Source organism: Merops nubicus, unplaced genomic scaffold (assembly GCF_000691845.1).
Source record: "Merops nubicus isolate BGI_N331 unplaced genomic scaffold, ASM69184v1 scaffold20109, whole genome shotgun sequence".
Lineage (NCBI taxonomy): Eukaryota > Metazoa > Chordata > Aves > Coraciiformes > Meropidae > Merops > Merops nubicus.
Genome location: NW_008629198.1, coordinates 341 through 16202, shown reverse-complemented (window position 1 = coordinate 16202; position 15862 = coordinate 341). Strand labels below are relative to the sequence as shown.

General features: G+C 45.2%; 1 protein-coding gene across 1 annotated transcript in view; it reads right to left on the bottom strand.

Moving 5' to 3' along the window:
- CEP250 (centrosomal protein 250kDa) overlaps positions 1-15461 on the bottom strand; it is a gene marked incomplete at its 5' end in the record, with an annotated part of 28641 nt that extends 13180 nt beyond the window's left edge. The window contains 19 exons of the mRNA XM_008946930.1: positions 342-485; positions 806-940; positions 2028-2207; positions 2992-3161; positions 3364-3491; positions 4728-4921; positions 6460-6690; positions 6874-7020; positions 7304-7448; positions 8050-8232; positions 8680-8858; positions 9180-9341; positions 10289-10387; positions 10875-10971; positions 11559-11786; positions 13063-13169; positions 13864-14029; positions 14596-14678; positions 15393-15461. Of these exons, the coding sequence (XP_008945178.1) occupies positions 342-485; positions 806-940; positions 2028-2207; positions 2992-3161; positions 3364-3491; positions 4728-4921; positions 6460-6690; positions 6874-7020; positions 7304-7448; positions 8050-8232; positions 8680-8858; positions 9180-9341; positions 10289-10387; positions 10875-10971; positions 11559-11786; positions 13063-13169; positions 13864-14029; positions 14596-14678; positions 15393-15461 (2847 nt within the window). The remainder of the gene's footprint in view (positions 1-341; positions 486-805; positions 941-2027; positions 2208-2991; positions 3162-3363; positions 3492-4727; positions 4922-6459; positions 6691-6873; positions 7021-7303; positions 7449-8049; positions 8233-8679; positions 8859-9179; positions 9342-10288; positions 10388-10874; positions 10972-11558; positions 11787-13062; positions 13170-13863; positions 14030-14595; positions 14679-15392) is intronic.
- Positions 15462-15862: the final 401 nt, after the last annotated feature.

The following is a 15862-nucleotide window of genomic DNA, read 5'->3' as shown; positions in this document are numbered from 1 at the left end:
GAAGGAGCAACTTCAAATTTCATGCTGTTGTGAGAGAACCAGATCCACAACAGATACAGCCAGCTTGTTTAAAAATCTAGGTAGATCCATGTTCATCTGAAAAACCACCTGAAAAACAAGGCCAGCAGAAACCCATTCTGATGATTACTGGAAGACAGGCAAAAGGACTAGCCCATGTGTGCAGGACAGAGCTGGGAAGTCTCCTTCAGACCAGCTGAGATGGAGACCACAGCACGATGGCAGTCAGGTGGATTACCCCATCAGCCTCTTGCTGCAATGGAAAGGCAAGCAGTGGAGAGCATGTGTTTGATGACTGGAGTAGCTGTCCCTGCTTCAGTCACCTGTGTTTGTAGAGCATCCCTCTGCTGAAGGAGGATGTTCATTTCCTCTTTGACAGTTTCGATTTCTTCCCTGTGCCTGTCCTCCACTGCCTTGATCTTACTCCAAGCTTCCTGCAGCTCTGCTTGCAGCTTTTCTGTGATGTTCTGTAAACACAAATGGAGAGCAAGCTGCTGGGACCTGCCATTCAGGTTCAGCTTTATCTGTCTCAAAACCACATTTCTTCAGCCACTTCTTTCTGCATTTCTCTCCAGTTCTTCTTCCACTGTAACCCTTCCTGCCTGCTGCTGATCTCTGGAGCTTAGCTTCCAGTGCCTGCAGCAGTCCTTACCTCCCCAGTCCCAGGGCTCATGTTTTATTTCCAGGTTACTGCCCTGCACTCTTATCTGGCTTTCTCAGCCTCCCTCTGCTTATGTCCAACCACAAACTACCTGTTCTTTCGAGTTACCCTACTAGTCAGACTTACCTGCCCATTCTCTTGCTGTTCTTTCACCTCCTGCCTGAGCTGCTCTAGCTGTTGGGAGGCTTCTCTTAGCTCTCCCTGAGTTTGGAGTAGTGTCTCTAATAAAGCATTCTTCTCTCTCTCCTTTTCCATCAGGACCTGCACAGAAATAAAGGAAAGATAGGTTTAAACTACTCACACAAAACTTGTGTGCAAGACTCAAAGACTGATGGGCTCCCACTTTCTCAGAGCACCATGCAGCTGGTCTCCTAGGTCATTATCTGTGCACTTGGGCACACAGCTTCCCAGGTGAGACTGGCTGTATAAACATGGTGCATCCACGATCCATTCACAGCGATTAAACCTTCAACAAACTCTTAGTCACCATCTAACAGAAAAATGTATAGCATTTCTCAAGTGGCTTGCCTTGCTGGTGAGGGTATCCCTCATCTGCTTTGTCCTGTTTGTCTTTCAGTAGTGACTTCTAGAGAAAGTGCAAGGCTGCCAGAGGCTGAAGCTAGCAGTGCCTTCAGAAAACTTGTGTGTTCCAAGTGGAGCTTCATGAAGATTACTTCAGTTTTAAGGTATCCAGTAGGGTAAAGTACTGACATTACAGGGACACACTGCCATCTCTGAGCACTGCCCTGTCATTTCAGTATCCACAGACACAGCTGGCAATATGGCTGTACCTAGGCAGCCTAAAGAAAGTGGAGTTTGGGCAGGACACAAGGAGTCAGTGTATGACAGGGTTGCTTTGGCACAGGAGATCTGAGCACAAAAGAGCTTACTGTTCTGATTTGGCTACAACAGGGTTAATTTGCACCAGAAGTTGGGAGGATGCCTCAGCTGACAGCTGAGTCACTGCCCATCCTCCTCAAACAAAAACCCCATCCTCTTGGGGACTCAGTCCTACAAACCCAGTTTGGTCTTTAATGGAGGCAAGACTGTACACACATATCAGTAAACATCAGGAGGGGACCATTAAGAGAACTGTGAAGATGCTCTGAGATTAAGACTTAATTTAGAATACAATACCAGCACAAAAATCTAAAATGAGACATGACATTTCTGCCTGGCTTGTTATGAGGTCTCATTCCTAGGCCCAAAGATAGCACTGCCTCCCTTTTACCTCACCAAATTCAAAGCAGAAAACATGCAGGGCTCCACACAGCCCAATATCCATCCATCTCCCATAGCTCCAGCCTTGCAAACCACCACCCCCAAATTCTTCTTTCACAGTTTTTACCTCCTGCTTGGCATTTTCCACTCTAGTTTGTTCCTCTTCTTGTTGAGCTTGCATGGTAGCAACTTTCTGCTTCATATCAAACAGCTTCTCTTCATGCTCCCCTTCTGTCTCTGCCTTCTCTTTTTCCCATTGCTCCAGCATCTGCTGCAGCTCTGAACGGTGCCTTTCCTGCTCACTTGCCTGATGAGGGAAGGAGGAATTCTTCCAGACAGAGTCACATCCAAGCTTCTCATAAAACTCTGTGAAGCTTCGTCCCTCCCACAAACCCCCACCCAAACAATGCACAGTGGCTTTGTGCCCTCTATAAATCATGTCCTGTCGAAGAGCTTAAACAGAGGGTCAGCAGGTGGAAGGAAAGATATTACCTTCCCCTCTCTGATGGCTGCCTGTTTCCTAGCAACATTCTCCTCAGTATTTCTGTCTATTCTCAGAGTTTCTATTTTCAAAGCTCACCTCCCTTTTCATCAATGAAAAGGTGCAGATGGACTGCAAGGTGAGAAAGAGGCCAGTACCCTGAAGCCCTAGTCACAAGACAGGCCATGAACTGAAGTACCACAAAAAAGAGCCTGTTCCATATGCTTTAAGCACAAAGACAGAGATATTCTCTGTCAACCATGACAGAACAGAATGAAAGGAACAACGTTTCCACGACTGCAGTTGGCAGGAGTGTTAGGAAACTACTCTGTTTCCTAACAGCAGTTTGATAAGATCCTAGCCCTTCATTGCCATGCTTTGGGTGGGACCACCCAACCTTTTGCTGAATTCTTTTTACACCCACACTGAATCTGGGGCTGCCTTTACTGTCCCAGCATAATCCTGGAGGCCTTCACATGCCTTCAAGTACGAGCCACTGGCTCTGAGTATGTCTTATGACAGATGATTGTTGCCATTTCACACACTCAAGCTATTCTAAAGCCAGGCCACACAACATGCTTGAAGAACTCAGCAGCACAGTGTTTCCTACCAGGTCTTGCAGGAGACTGGTTCTTTCCATTTCATGATCAGTTTCCCGAAGTCTGAGGGTGTTGTCATACTGCAGTTCTGTCTGCAAGAGCTGCTGGGCCATCGTTTCCCGTTCCTGCTTCATGAGAGATCTCTCTGCTTCCAGCTCACATTGAAGGCACTTCACTTCCCCTGCAAACATGACAAATGGCAAGACTCAGCCTACACAGACAATGGTTCTGACTTCACTGACCTTAAGCCATTTGAATTTCAGCATAGGAGGGATCTGCCTCCATCTCCTTCACCCCTCAGGAGCACTGTGGACAAAGCAATTTTTATACCACCTTCCCTAGGTTGAGGGGATCACCAGAAACAATGCTCATGAGGTTCTCACCTTGTATCACCTCTTTGGCCTGCGTGACTGTGTGAAGTTGGATTTCGAGCTGACTCCTGGTGATTTCCAGCTGAGATACATGCTGCTGAGCCTCAAACAGACTGGATTCCAGGGTCTCCTTCACTGACCTGCAAGTTGAAAATACAGAGAGAAATTAGTTTCTTGCTCCCAACACCCACAGGGAGAATTCCAGTAAGATGTGGTTCAAGATCCCTAACCCTGAGAACAGAAAATGGATTGCATGGCAACTTGTATACAGGAAGCACATTTCTGCCATTTTAACACTTTAGAGCAGGGCCCTGTGAGGGAATGCCCAGGCTTTACTCTGACCTCACATAACACAGAAAGTCAAGCCAAATTTGATCTCAGGAGCCAAATCTTAAATAGTTGTGCCTACAAATCTGTGCCAGCAAGCAAATGCCCAGCCTCTGCTCACAGCCCTTAGCTCGTCAGCACTTCCAAACAGCTCTGCAAGGGAAGAGGATAAGAGTATTTCCCTGGCTGACTCGTGACTTCTTAAATGCTGTTCATTGTGTAGGTATAGGTAGGTCATCTTCCAGATGCCCTGTATTTAAAAGTGACTCAAAAAATACATCAGACCATATAGTAAAGTCTCAAGCTTGTAGCAGCATCTATAAGAAATCTGAACCAGATTTTATCCAAACAAGAACTATCTGAAAGGAGAGACAGGTAGCCTTCAGTTTAAACTGTTGAAAGTTCCAGAGAAGAACTTGCTGTTTTTTCCTAAGCATTTGTAACTCAGGAGGCAGCAGCTAAATGACTGGTCACTCTTTGAAAAGGAAGCTGTAGTACTGCAGATGCAAACTGTTACAGCATTAGACTTCAACCAACTGCTGCACATGACAAACAGGAACCAGGAGCTGCAGTTACCTCCTTGATCTAACACAACCTCATCCTTCAGGGTAAAGGGACAACCCAGTGGTACTGCAATAAAAGCCACAATAGCAGGATTTCACTGCTTTGATGGAGAATAGAGGATGTATCCTCAAGGGGAACAACCAAATGTTTAATATTTTAATAACAGTCCCAAATTGACCCAATATATTTCAGCTGGATCACGTAAGAGAAGCTGGAGCTCAGAAGCAGCAGCAGCTTTCAAGAAACAGACTGAGTAAAAATGGTGTTTATCAGCCTTGCTAACAACATACTCCAGAGTGGTAAAGAGTAGAAGTTGAGAAGCATGGTCTGTTTGTTTTTCTAGAGATCCTTCCATTTTCTGCCCATGGAAGGTGGAAACAGCTGAAAAGCACACAGGACGCAATTAATCCTCAGGTAATGATTACCACCTTTATAATTACAGACATGAAATAATGTCCTGTCTGGGGTCTCCTCCCTGCCCTCACCTGGCCTCTGCCAGCTGCTCTGAAAGGCTCTCTCTGTCCCGCTCCACGGCTGCCAGGCGCACCTCTAGGGCGGCCTTCTCATGCACGAGGAATTCCTGCTCCCTGGACACCCTGGCCAGCGCGTGCCCTTGGCGAGAAGACTCCTCCTGCAGCTGCTCCAGGTCACTGCTGGCTGCCTCCTGCTGGCGGGAGACCTGAAAGCAGGACAGAACAGTCAGTCCTTTCTCTAGAGTTCTGTGCAGGGCCAGCCCCGCTTCTCAGTCAGAACCACTTCTGAACCAGCTGGAGGAGACGCTGCTCCTGTACTCTGAGCTGACAGTTTGAGACCTATATACTGCACTAATAGCTTGGGCTGCCTAAAAGCACTGGAACTGTTAATTTGAAAGTGATGTCTAAGGCCCTACTGGGTTGTCTGGGACCAGACAGCTCCTTCACAACAAATACTCAAGACTACATGTTTTCCTGAAAAATATACTTCATTTCTAGAACTGCCACGCTGCAAACTAAAATGCCAGCAGAATCTGTTCCAGTGCTGGAAATTTTCAGGAAAGGCTGAACAAAAGCAACTTTGCTCACTGAAGAACATGAAAATACACATGATTTCTCATGTGTAAAAAAAAAAAAGGATCAAACTGTCACCTGCTTCAGCGTGTAAAAGCAGTTGGACGCAATGAGGTGATGCTTGGCAGGGAAACAGCCCTTGTGGTGAACAGTGTCATTTAGTGATTTATGGAAGTCTGGCTGATGTGGCCCAAGAGATGGTAGACTCTTATTTGTACAGTAGTTCATGTCAACAATACTGTTTACTTGCCTTACACAAAGAAGTTGTCTAAGATACCTTGCGGGTATTCAAGTTTGAAGACTCACCGTGGTTTTTTAGCTTTTTTCTTCAGTATAACCTATTTGCCAAACATACCATGTACTCCAGAACTAAGACTGAGAACAGATCATCAGAAACAAACAATCTTCTCAAAGTTATCCCATAATACCCACGATTGTACATTATGAAACTGACATTTAAATGATGACAAGCTCCCTAGTTTCCCCTAGTGACATGATTCTTCCAAGCTCTTTTTGCAAGGTACTGAAATGAGTTAGTGCAGAGTGAAGTCTTGTGTGATGACCTACTTTCATCTTCCTCCTCAAAGACTAAAGAGGCTCCAACAGTTCATAAAATCTTAGGATTATTTAGGTTGGAAAAGACCTTTAAGATCATCGAGTACAAACGCAAACCTAACACTGCCAAGTCCACCACTAAATTATGTCCCTAAGCACCACACCTACAAGGTTTTTAAACACATCCAGGGATGGTGACTCCACCACTTCCCTGGGCAGACTGTTCCAGGGCTCGACAACCCTTTTGGTGAAGAAATGTTTCCTAATATCCAATCTGAAAAGAGTTTGCTTCTTTTGCCACACGTGAAAGTAACAGGCCTCACTCAGATTCATGGACAACACAACCACCTATTTACACCTTATAAAAAGCCAAAAAAGAGGCCAACACAGACAAGTGGATTAAAAGCATCTGTAAAAGCAGAAGACAACTCAGAGAACTGCAGAACAACTCTGAAAGCCATCAACAGGTTTCCAGAAAGAAGTAACTAAGCCTTCTGAACTCCAGCACTACTAAGTGTCTCCTTGACAAAAACACTGTAGAATCCAACAGACACAGCTTCACTGAGCTAAGCAGCCAAAAGTCCACCCAGAAAGTACCAGGGATTTTGGGTCTTACCTGATTGAGTTTCTCTTGGGTTTCTGTTTTCTCCTCTGCCATTATCATCAGCTCTATCTGCAGCCCCTCCTGCTCCTCCTCTGCTTTCTTCAGCAGCTGCTCCAGGTGGGCTTTCTCTGCACAGAGGTCTTCATTTGCTTTTTCACAGAAGTTCAGCTTCTCCAGGTCAGAGATCCTGGCTCTCTCCATCTCGGCCACTTTACCTGACAGAACACCATTCTCTTGCTCCAGCTACAAGCACAAAAGCACAAAGAAAAGAATATACAACAGGATTTACTCTGCAGAAGCTTTGGCTCGGACAGAAAAAAGTACAACATTTCCATATTCAGACTCATGCTGTCTGAAGGCAAGGAGCCCGAGAAGAAGCAGCAGCTGGAGACAAACACCTGCAAGATTTTTGGCAGCTCTGCTCACCTGCAATGCAATTTTGTTCAGTTGCACTTTATCCAGTGCAAGAGCTTCATTGATACTACTCATCTTCTCTGTTGCATCACGTAGATCAGCTATTTCAGCACCCAGCTTATTCTGAGCCCCTGTCAAGTCTGCCACTGCCTGCTCTGCCTGAAGAGACAACAGAAAAATGTGACACCAAAGACAAGAAAATCCTTGACTTCAAGGAGCAACTCGAGATCCCCTTTTGTGTGTCTGACATGCTACTCCCAGTTCAGTGTTCCAAATAAGCACATGGGGATTAATTACCCCAAAGAGCCTGTGTCATCTGATCACCATTTTCTAAGAGAACAACATTTTGACCGACTTCTACTGCCAGAAACAGCATCTGTAGTGGTCTTGCTATCACAACCACCTCGCCCACAAGTCTTCCCTAGGAATAACACCACCATACCTTTTCCAGTGCCACTGTAAGCTCATGTTTCTCTTGCTTCAGCAGATCTCTCTGAAGGTATGATTCCTCCAGTGTCTCTCTTGTGACTACCAACTCACTCTGCAACATCGAATGTTTTTCTTCAAGTGCAGCTAAGTCCTTCAGTCTATGAGAAGGGGAAAGACAAATAAGTTTTTCATGTAAAAACATTTTCATTTCCAAAACCTGAGTACACACTATGTCCCAGTTTGAATGACTTTCAACAGCTTTATATTTACACCAAAAGAATGCTGTCATTTCCTGACTAGAGTTGCACTGCTCTTTGTTATTGCTGTACATGAAACATTCATCATTGACAAGGTAAAATAAGCTTCTAGAAATCATGGGATGTTTCCAAAATATTCAGGTGCTCTCAGCATATTCCTGCCTCTTAGTTCTCTCATGTCTTTTTGATACATTGGATATGAGACCTTCCAAAGTTGTTCTTCAGATAAGACAGACTTCTGAAGTCCATAGTAATACTCCCAAAAATAGTGAGCTTATGCCTGTCACCAGCTACGCTGGTCAGGCTTGAAATTTTTAAAGGATCATGAAGAAAGTACAAGAAGGCAGCTCTGCTGTGTGTCAGTAGGTAGTCATACCTGCCCACATGCTCCTTTCACCTTTCTGTGCTACAAATGATGGATATGCAAAATTCACTCTTTTACAGTGGGCCTTCTAAAGTCCAGCAATGCCCACCCCTGCCCAGAGTAAGCTCTAATGCTCACAGGAGCTCCTGCTCATGACGTGCTCTCTCCATGGTCTTCTGCTGCTCCACCTTTTCCTCCTGGGCTGAATCTTCCTTCAGCTGCAGCTCAGTGTTACTCTGCCGCAGGCGTGAGGCCTCCTGCTGTGCTCCTTCAAGCTGCTGCTGCAGCTCTGCCCTGCTTTGCTCCATGTCTGCACAGTCGCTGCAGAGACAAGGCTCAGTCAGAATAATGAAGAGGCCTGAAAAGTCACAGATTCCATTTTCATCATTCCAGGATGAAGCTGTGGGGAGCACAGCAAGGAAGAACTTACACATCCCCTCACAAGGTAACTGAAGAGGGAAGGAGAAGGGAAGGCAACTTTTGCCTTTGTGTAGTAAGAAGCAGTGGCTAGGAAAGGGCAGCTAAAGAACAGAATTCAGCAGAGTAGCAGGTCAAGAGGGAGACGTCTTGTATTCCAACATTGCTCTGAATCTCTAAGGCAGCCTTAGGATTCACAGTAGAGCATGAAAAGCAGTGACAGAAGGATGCTCAAGTGCCAGAGGCATACACATGGAAAGGCAGTTGAGTTCTTTGCCCTTAACACCTCTGAACTCCCACAACTGGAAGCAGATTGGCTCTAGGATGCAGGAGAAGGGGGAAAACACTCACCTTCTGAGTGCTTCTACCAGAGACTGGAGGTGCTGCCGGTGGCTGCTGGATGTCTTGCATTCCTCCTCCAGTTGATCAAGCCTTTGCTGCAGCTTCCTGCACTTCTCCTCCTGCTGTCTGTGCTGGTGCAGCAGGATGTTGACAGAGTCTTGCCTGGCAGAAAGCTCTTCTTTTAGGGCCTGCAAGGAGTGGGTACGGAAAGTACACAAACAAGCAATAAGGAAAACATAGGGAGCCAAGGAGGACAACTGGGACAAGAAGGAAGCAGAGAGACAGATCACGTGAAGGCAAAAGCTGTGACGAGGTCTGTGAGGGGGTGGAGATCAAGGAGAGAAAAGCAGAACACAGCTGGTGAGACTGGCAAGGCAATACAGTACCCAGAGTGGAAAGGCTAGAAAGAAATTGGCTAGACTGGCTAGCTACATGGAAAGGTTTCAAGCTAAGTGAGGCATCAGCAGCTGAGCCTGTGGCCAGCGGTGAAGATAAGCAGAAATTCTCACCTGTGTTGCTCCTCGCCTCCTTGCAAGTGCTTCCTGAACCAATCCAAAGGCATGCTTTGCATCAGCTGAGCCCAGATCAGAGAGGATGTTGCCAGACTCTGCATGCTGGGAACTGCCGGTGGTGGTAACGCTGATGGTGCTGTCACTGTCATCTAACACCATCTGAAAGCCCACATCAAGCCGTCACTATTTGCTCATTCTACTTGGTTTTATCTGTTCCTCCTTTCTCCCCAACTTGATCCCAGAGTCATCAAAAACTCAAATCTCTTATTTCTTCAGTTAACAAAGAAGTTTGTCCCTGTGGCCACAAGTGCTCCAGGTTTTTGTGAATACAGGTACTATAAACAAAAAGAATCAAGTGTGACTTGGCTGCAGGTTGCCTGAATGCCAAGCTTCTTGAAGATCTCAAAAATAATTTGGGTCTCCTTCAACTTCATAGCATCACACACACAAGCACCGGGTCTCCTTCAACTTCATAGCATCACATACACGAGCATAAGATCACCACTGGAAACAGCAATGATAGGAAATGTTAATGCTACCAAGGGAAGAAGGACTCCGATGAATATTGGAAAACAGCAATGAAAAACCTCATGTTTATAACTGAGCAGTGGCACAGGAGGATTAAAATGACTACATAAGGGCAAAGAGCTGACTTTGTGAGAGGCTTTGTAGAAGATATGATGATTAAACCTCCCAGCAGAGAATGCAGCTTAGGACCAAGCTAAAGTTGCCCCTTAACAGTCAGACCGGTTGTGATTCTGGGGAGATAATAATGGTCAGTGAACACGGAGTGAAGGAGCAGAGATGGCAAGTCAATGACCTTCTATAAAAATCTGAGCCAGTGCTCAAAGAGCATGGGAAAAACATCCAAGCAACAATGGAATACAAATGTCAAGCAGCCAACTCAGAAAGCACAGTTCAAGAGACCTTAGCAGAATGGTGAAGGCAAAGGTACTGAAACTGCTAGCAGCAGAGCTGAAGTGTCACAGGACAGCCAGCCTGTAGCAGTTAACATAGACACTATACATTCCCTGGGCTATTCTATTGCCTTCCTCAAGTACTTTTAAATCAAATTTACAGGAATATGGTCCCAACTCCATACTCACCTCAGTTATATCTTTTATCAGCTTTTGAAGGGAAAGATTCTCTTCTTTAGCACTTCTGGTCAATAAAGCTTCATATTCTCTCACTGACTGACTTGTTTCCTGAGAACAAAATAAGGAAAGAGAGGGCAGGCAAGAGCTGCTCCTCTGTAGTATTTCCATCCTCAGTAGCATTCTCATGTCAATAACCCTCAGCGTTAGTGATTCCATTATATTCCTTCCCATACCTATTTAATTTCTTCTTTGCTAAAATTGAGAAGAGAAATCTCAATAGCTAGTTTTTATAGACTGCTATGAAGCTGTCAATTCCAAGGAACTTTGTTGCCTACAGACTTAAGGTCACAGGCAGAATAGCACTGGTGCAACCCCCCTGAAGAAGACACTTGAATTGTCTGCAGCTCCCCTGCTACTGCCTGCACCTACACTAACTCCACATGTGCCAAACACACAAGGAATATTTTGGCAGCATGCCTGATGTTACCATACAGTTAGCATCTTTACCACTCTCTCTCCTGAGGAAGCCACACTTCTTTGTGCTAAGGCTGGAGAGCAAACACTGGGCAACCGCCCAGACAAAGGGAAAACATACTAGGATCTCCACAGTGTCATTAAGTGTTTTCATGGTCTTCTCCTTCTCCTCGTTCTGCTTCTGAGACTGTGCAAGCAAGGCTGAGAGCTCCATTACCCTGAGAAAAGAAGATCCACGTGCCATTCCAAAAGCATTGCACACCATCACCTGTTAAAGAGCTAAGCAGCTCCCAGAAGCACAGCAGAGGAAGTTCAACCCAGCAAACACAGCAAAGGCAGCATTCCTCTCACAGGTTAATAGCTTGATGTTGCAAAATGGCACATTGTGCCCCAGAGACCTTCTGCACCCAGTCTTGCAAGGAATTGTCAGTACAGAGGTGCTACAGCAGTTATGGTGGCCCTGGGCAAATTCTTCCCAACTCCTTTAGCACAGCCCTGGGTAGTAGAAAGGGCTGTACAAGAAACAAAGCTCTCTTTATACTGGTCTCAGTTTCTCACAAAGAATCAATTAACAGCAAGCACGTTGTAGTATGCAGTCTCCCTTCCAGTCTTGTCCTACTCACCAGAGCTTCTGTCAGTCAGATGCTTTTTCCTGTCTTTTCTGTTAAAGGCAATAGTTTGCTAGGGACAGAAACAAGGCTGTGCAGAATGGGTATGTTTTAAATGTGAACACAGCCCATCTGTGATTCCAAGAAGCAGTCACAAAAGATAATGTTGCTAATAGCAAAGTTAAAAAGACATTTACCTGTCTTGTAGCTCTTTCTTCTCCAGGTCCTCCTGGCCTTGTAAGTATATAATTTCCTGTGTCTTCTGATTTATTTTCTCTCCTGCTTGCTGCTGTGCCTGATCCATCAGGACACATCTGCCCCGAGTGACTGACCCCCAGAGCTGTAAGCCAGAGTTTAGGTGGGAGCAGTTTACAAGTATAGATCCAGAAAGCCTCATTTGCTCTGCCCTCAGCTCTGACAAATCTCTGAAGAAGAACAAAGAAAGACCTAATGTTCACACCACCACCTTTATCAGCTGACTCACTTCTGAAGCACATAATTGTGCAATAATAAAAGCTGGTATCTTCCCTGGGGACAAATCATTCATCTGACACTTTGGGATCAGGACACAACTTGACAGTTGAGGAACGACTCTACTGGGTAGTTGAGGAATGGGTCTGTTTTCTCCACAGAGATAAGAAATTTATGGCACATCCAGAAGGCTTCAAGGATCTGTTATTCCTCTTATTAATTTTTCCTCCTGCTCTCTCTTATTGATATACACTAATTATCATTAATAGATGTAAGGAATTTTAACAATGTCCCCAGCTTTTATACTTAGGGGATCACCATTAAGTGACCTTATTATCATCAACATTTGGATTGTTAAGAGGCTCATGACAGTATCTATGTAACAAACATTTCAGGAAGGTGCAGTAAGAATAAACCAAGAATGTTGCAACAAAACCTCCAAAATAACATAAGAATTCAATAGGAGGTCAGACATACTCTACACATTAAGGAAGGCTTAAAATCAAATCAGATAAATGGCTCCCAGGAACCCAGAATCTGAAAGTGCATTCTGACACCACAAGAACGTACTATTACAGCTATGCTGTTTTCCTTTCTGTACAAAGCAACTGTAAGAAAGGAACCTCAGAGATCCCAAGAACAAGAATACAACCATAAAAAAGAGGTATCAAACTAAGCAAAATAAATTGGATAAATGCAGTAACAGGCTAAGAAGTTATTCTTCCTCCCAACAATGTTGGTACAGGAACAAGCAGATACAAATTGACCAGAGCAAATGTAAGCAGGAAATGAGAAGAAATAAAAAGACCAAACATTCCAGAATGATCTTTCCAACAGGAGCAGTGGGAAAAGGAACTCTGTGAGATTTAAGGCAGATTTTAAGCACTCTATAAAAAGGACTGCTCTACATGCTGCATGCATAGGTTCAGTGAGCCTCTTCCATCTGTCCACAGGTCTGTGTTAATACACCCAAACATCAACACAGCCAAATGCATCTGCTCAGGGCCTCTGCACTGCTTATAGTCCAAGCCCCTCAGTTTTATCTGAAAACCAGTACCAAACAAAATTATTCTGAGAATAGCCTAAAGCACACTTAATTGCACTGCTTCAGACTGTCGAAGGAGAAATCATCTCTCTAGCTGGAAATAAAGTGACATCAAGGCTCAAAAAGCAGCTGTGAAGGGAAGATCTATTTATTCAGCAAGAGATGTAGCCTTAACTTCCACTGACCTGTCTGTGGCAGTCTTCATTTCCAGGAAGTGACGGCGGAAGGTCACCACCTGACGCCACAGGCTGAGCAGACGGTCACGTTCACCTCTCACGTAGCTGTCATAAAGCTAAACACACAAGGAGAAAAAGAAATGGCAACTCAGCCTTTGCTATCACCAGACAAGTTTCTCAGACAGGAGAAAGTACAACCACCATCCCCACATCTCTTTTAGTAACAACTCCAATAGGACATCAAGGACAGAAGTACATCAGAAGCCTCCTCAGCTGACCTGTCACCTGACCACTCACACTTCACCTGCAGGGGTGGACATCAACCAAGCAAACTGATCATGATTCATCATCTCACCTTGCAAAGGTGTCTAACAGTCTTGGTGGAGGAAGACAAAAACAAGCCTCTCCAGGAACAGTATCAGATTTGCTTGCAACAGGCTCCTGGTAAGGGAGGCCTGTCCTGTTCTTCTGTTGACTACTCTGAATCTGAAAACACACAGACCTCTCTGGTCTGTATTGCTGTAGACAGAGATCTAAGAACTATTAAAAATATGAGCATTTGTGCGTGACTGCCCTACAGCATCCAGCAACAGCCTTTAAAACTGAGCAGTATGGTCACAGCAGCTGGGCATCTGCCATGACCACAACATGCTGACACTCCTCCATCTCACACCTGCCTTCTGCTAGTCAACACCAATACATCCTCAGTGTAGCCACAACTTTCACACAGCACGTTCTGTGAGCCAGAAATAAAATCCATTCTCATTCCACTCTGGCATCACATCTGACATTCCTGTAGCCTATCCTTACCTCACGTTCATTGTGCCATTCACTTTCCTTCAATTCCAGCTCCTCCCGGGCCCTCATCCAGTCTGCTGTCAGTTTTCCAACATCTTCTTTGAGGGCTGAATTAACCTCCTTTGCTTTATCTAGGTGATCTCGCAGTAAAGCGTTCACTTCTGCCAGATTCTCACACCTTGGAAAGGGAGAAACAGCAAGGAGGTCACTGAACAAGCAGTGACCATAAGTAGCACCCCCATGATTTTCCAGCTCCCTCACACTGACTTTTTTTGTCAAACTGAGTTGCAGTAAAAGTGCTTTCTACGATTAACTAGGATCTCTTTGTGATGGCAAACTCACTTGCTTCTCCTTGCTTTAAGCCTTCAATTTCTATCTACAGTGTCCATTCCCCCTTCCTCTTCAACTTGGGTGATTCTCACAGTCACCATCTTGCCTCCCTGTTGTGCTGTCTGATCACTGGGTGCACCACCATCCTCTAGCATTGTCCTGAGTCACCCACCTACTGAACCACAGAATAATTTAAGCTGGAAAGGGACCTTTGGAGGTCACCTGGAACCCTGCTCAAAACAGAGCCATTCAGCACACAACACTACTACTGCATCATGGAACAGATGGTGGACCCTTCTTCTTTCCTAATGGCATGCCTACCTGGTTCCCCTGACTAGGTAGCACTGACAGGTTTTCCCTCACTTCCCTGAGCATCCCGGATACCAAGTATGAGGGGACACTTGTTCCTTCTACCTTTGCTGTTCCTCTTCCAATTGAAGCAGTGCTTTCTCCAAGCTGTGGTCTTCTGTGGCCTCCTGTCTGCCTGGAAGGGATCCCTTAGGAAGAAAGGAAATATTTAGTCAAATCCTTGTGTTCCTTTCACTGCTGCTAGCACCCACCACTTGCCCCTCCATTTCCTGGGTATCTGAGCTCGTGGCTTCTTCCAGGCATAACAGTGTTGTGACCACAGAGAAGAAGGGAGGGGAAGTGTGTTACTCAATGTGAGTAGCTAGCTCTCCTCAGTCTCCCACTGTTGCACTCTCACAGCTAGGTATCCTTAGGTCAAGACCACTCACTTAAGCTAAGTGCTCACTTAGACTTGAAGCCTGGGAATGCTCTCCTACCCTTTGTTTCCTAGGTTTACTTTAGCTGTGAAGCAGAAAGAAAAGCACTGAGCCAGCCCTGTATGTCCAACACCAGCATTCTTGCCATCCAAAATGCTGTGTCTCAACCAATTCTTTTTCAGAGACAGCCACACAATGCACCAGGCAGTACAGCCCTCTTCAGTAACCCAGGACAAATGTTACTCCAGCAGTAAAGCACTCTTTCACAAAAAAAAAAAAATCCTTCTTGATAGGATTTTCTGGACTGGCATTTCCGTGACTACTGGCTGCTCTAAGAATGGCAACTGGACAAAATGCTGACAGGCAAACTTACAGCACTTCTTTAAAACCTCAGGTAGCAAACTCTTGTTTTCCTGTCATTGCTTTGGGGAGCTCTTCCTTTGCCTGCATTAACAAATGCTACATGTATGATCTTTAGTTAGCAACCTGTGCACTCACCCCTCCTGCTTCCAGCTGCTGCTCCAACTCTTGACACCATGTCCTGTACTGCAGTAGCTAGACAGATAAATAGAAGGCAGATGAGCAAATGCAGTTTGTAACAGAAAAGCTACTGCAGGAGGAGCAGAGTCTAAACCTTTACAGCCCAAGCACAGTATATTTCATAGTGTTGCCAGTACAGTCAACAAGAAGTCCTTACAATATAGGGAAACTTCATTTTGTCCAATATGAAAAGAAATTTCTTATTTCTGGATGCATTCCTGTGTGACCTGCCCTAGACTAGATGGTCCTGCTCTGGCAGGGGGGTTGGACTTGACGATCTCCAGGATGTCCCTTCCAACCCCCAACATTCTGTGAGTCTGTGTAATTGACACAAGGTTTCTTTGTTACACATGGTGCTACCTGCTCATCTTAAGACCAGGATGGCAGGCAGAATGATGAGACAGACTCAGACAGCC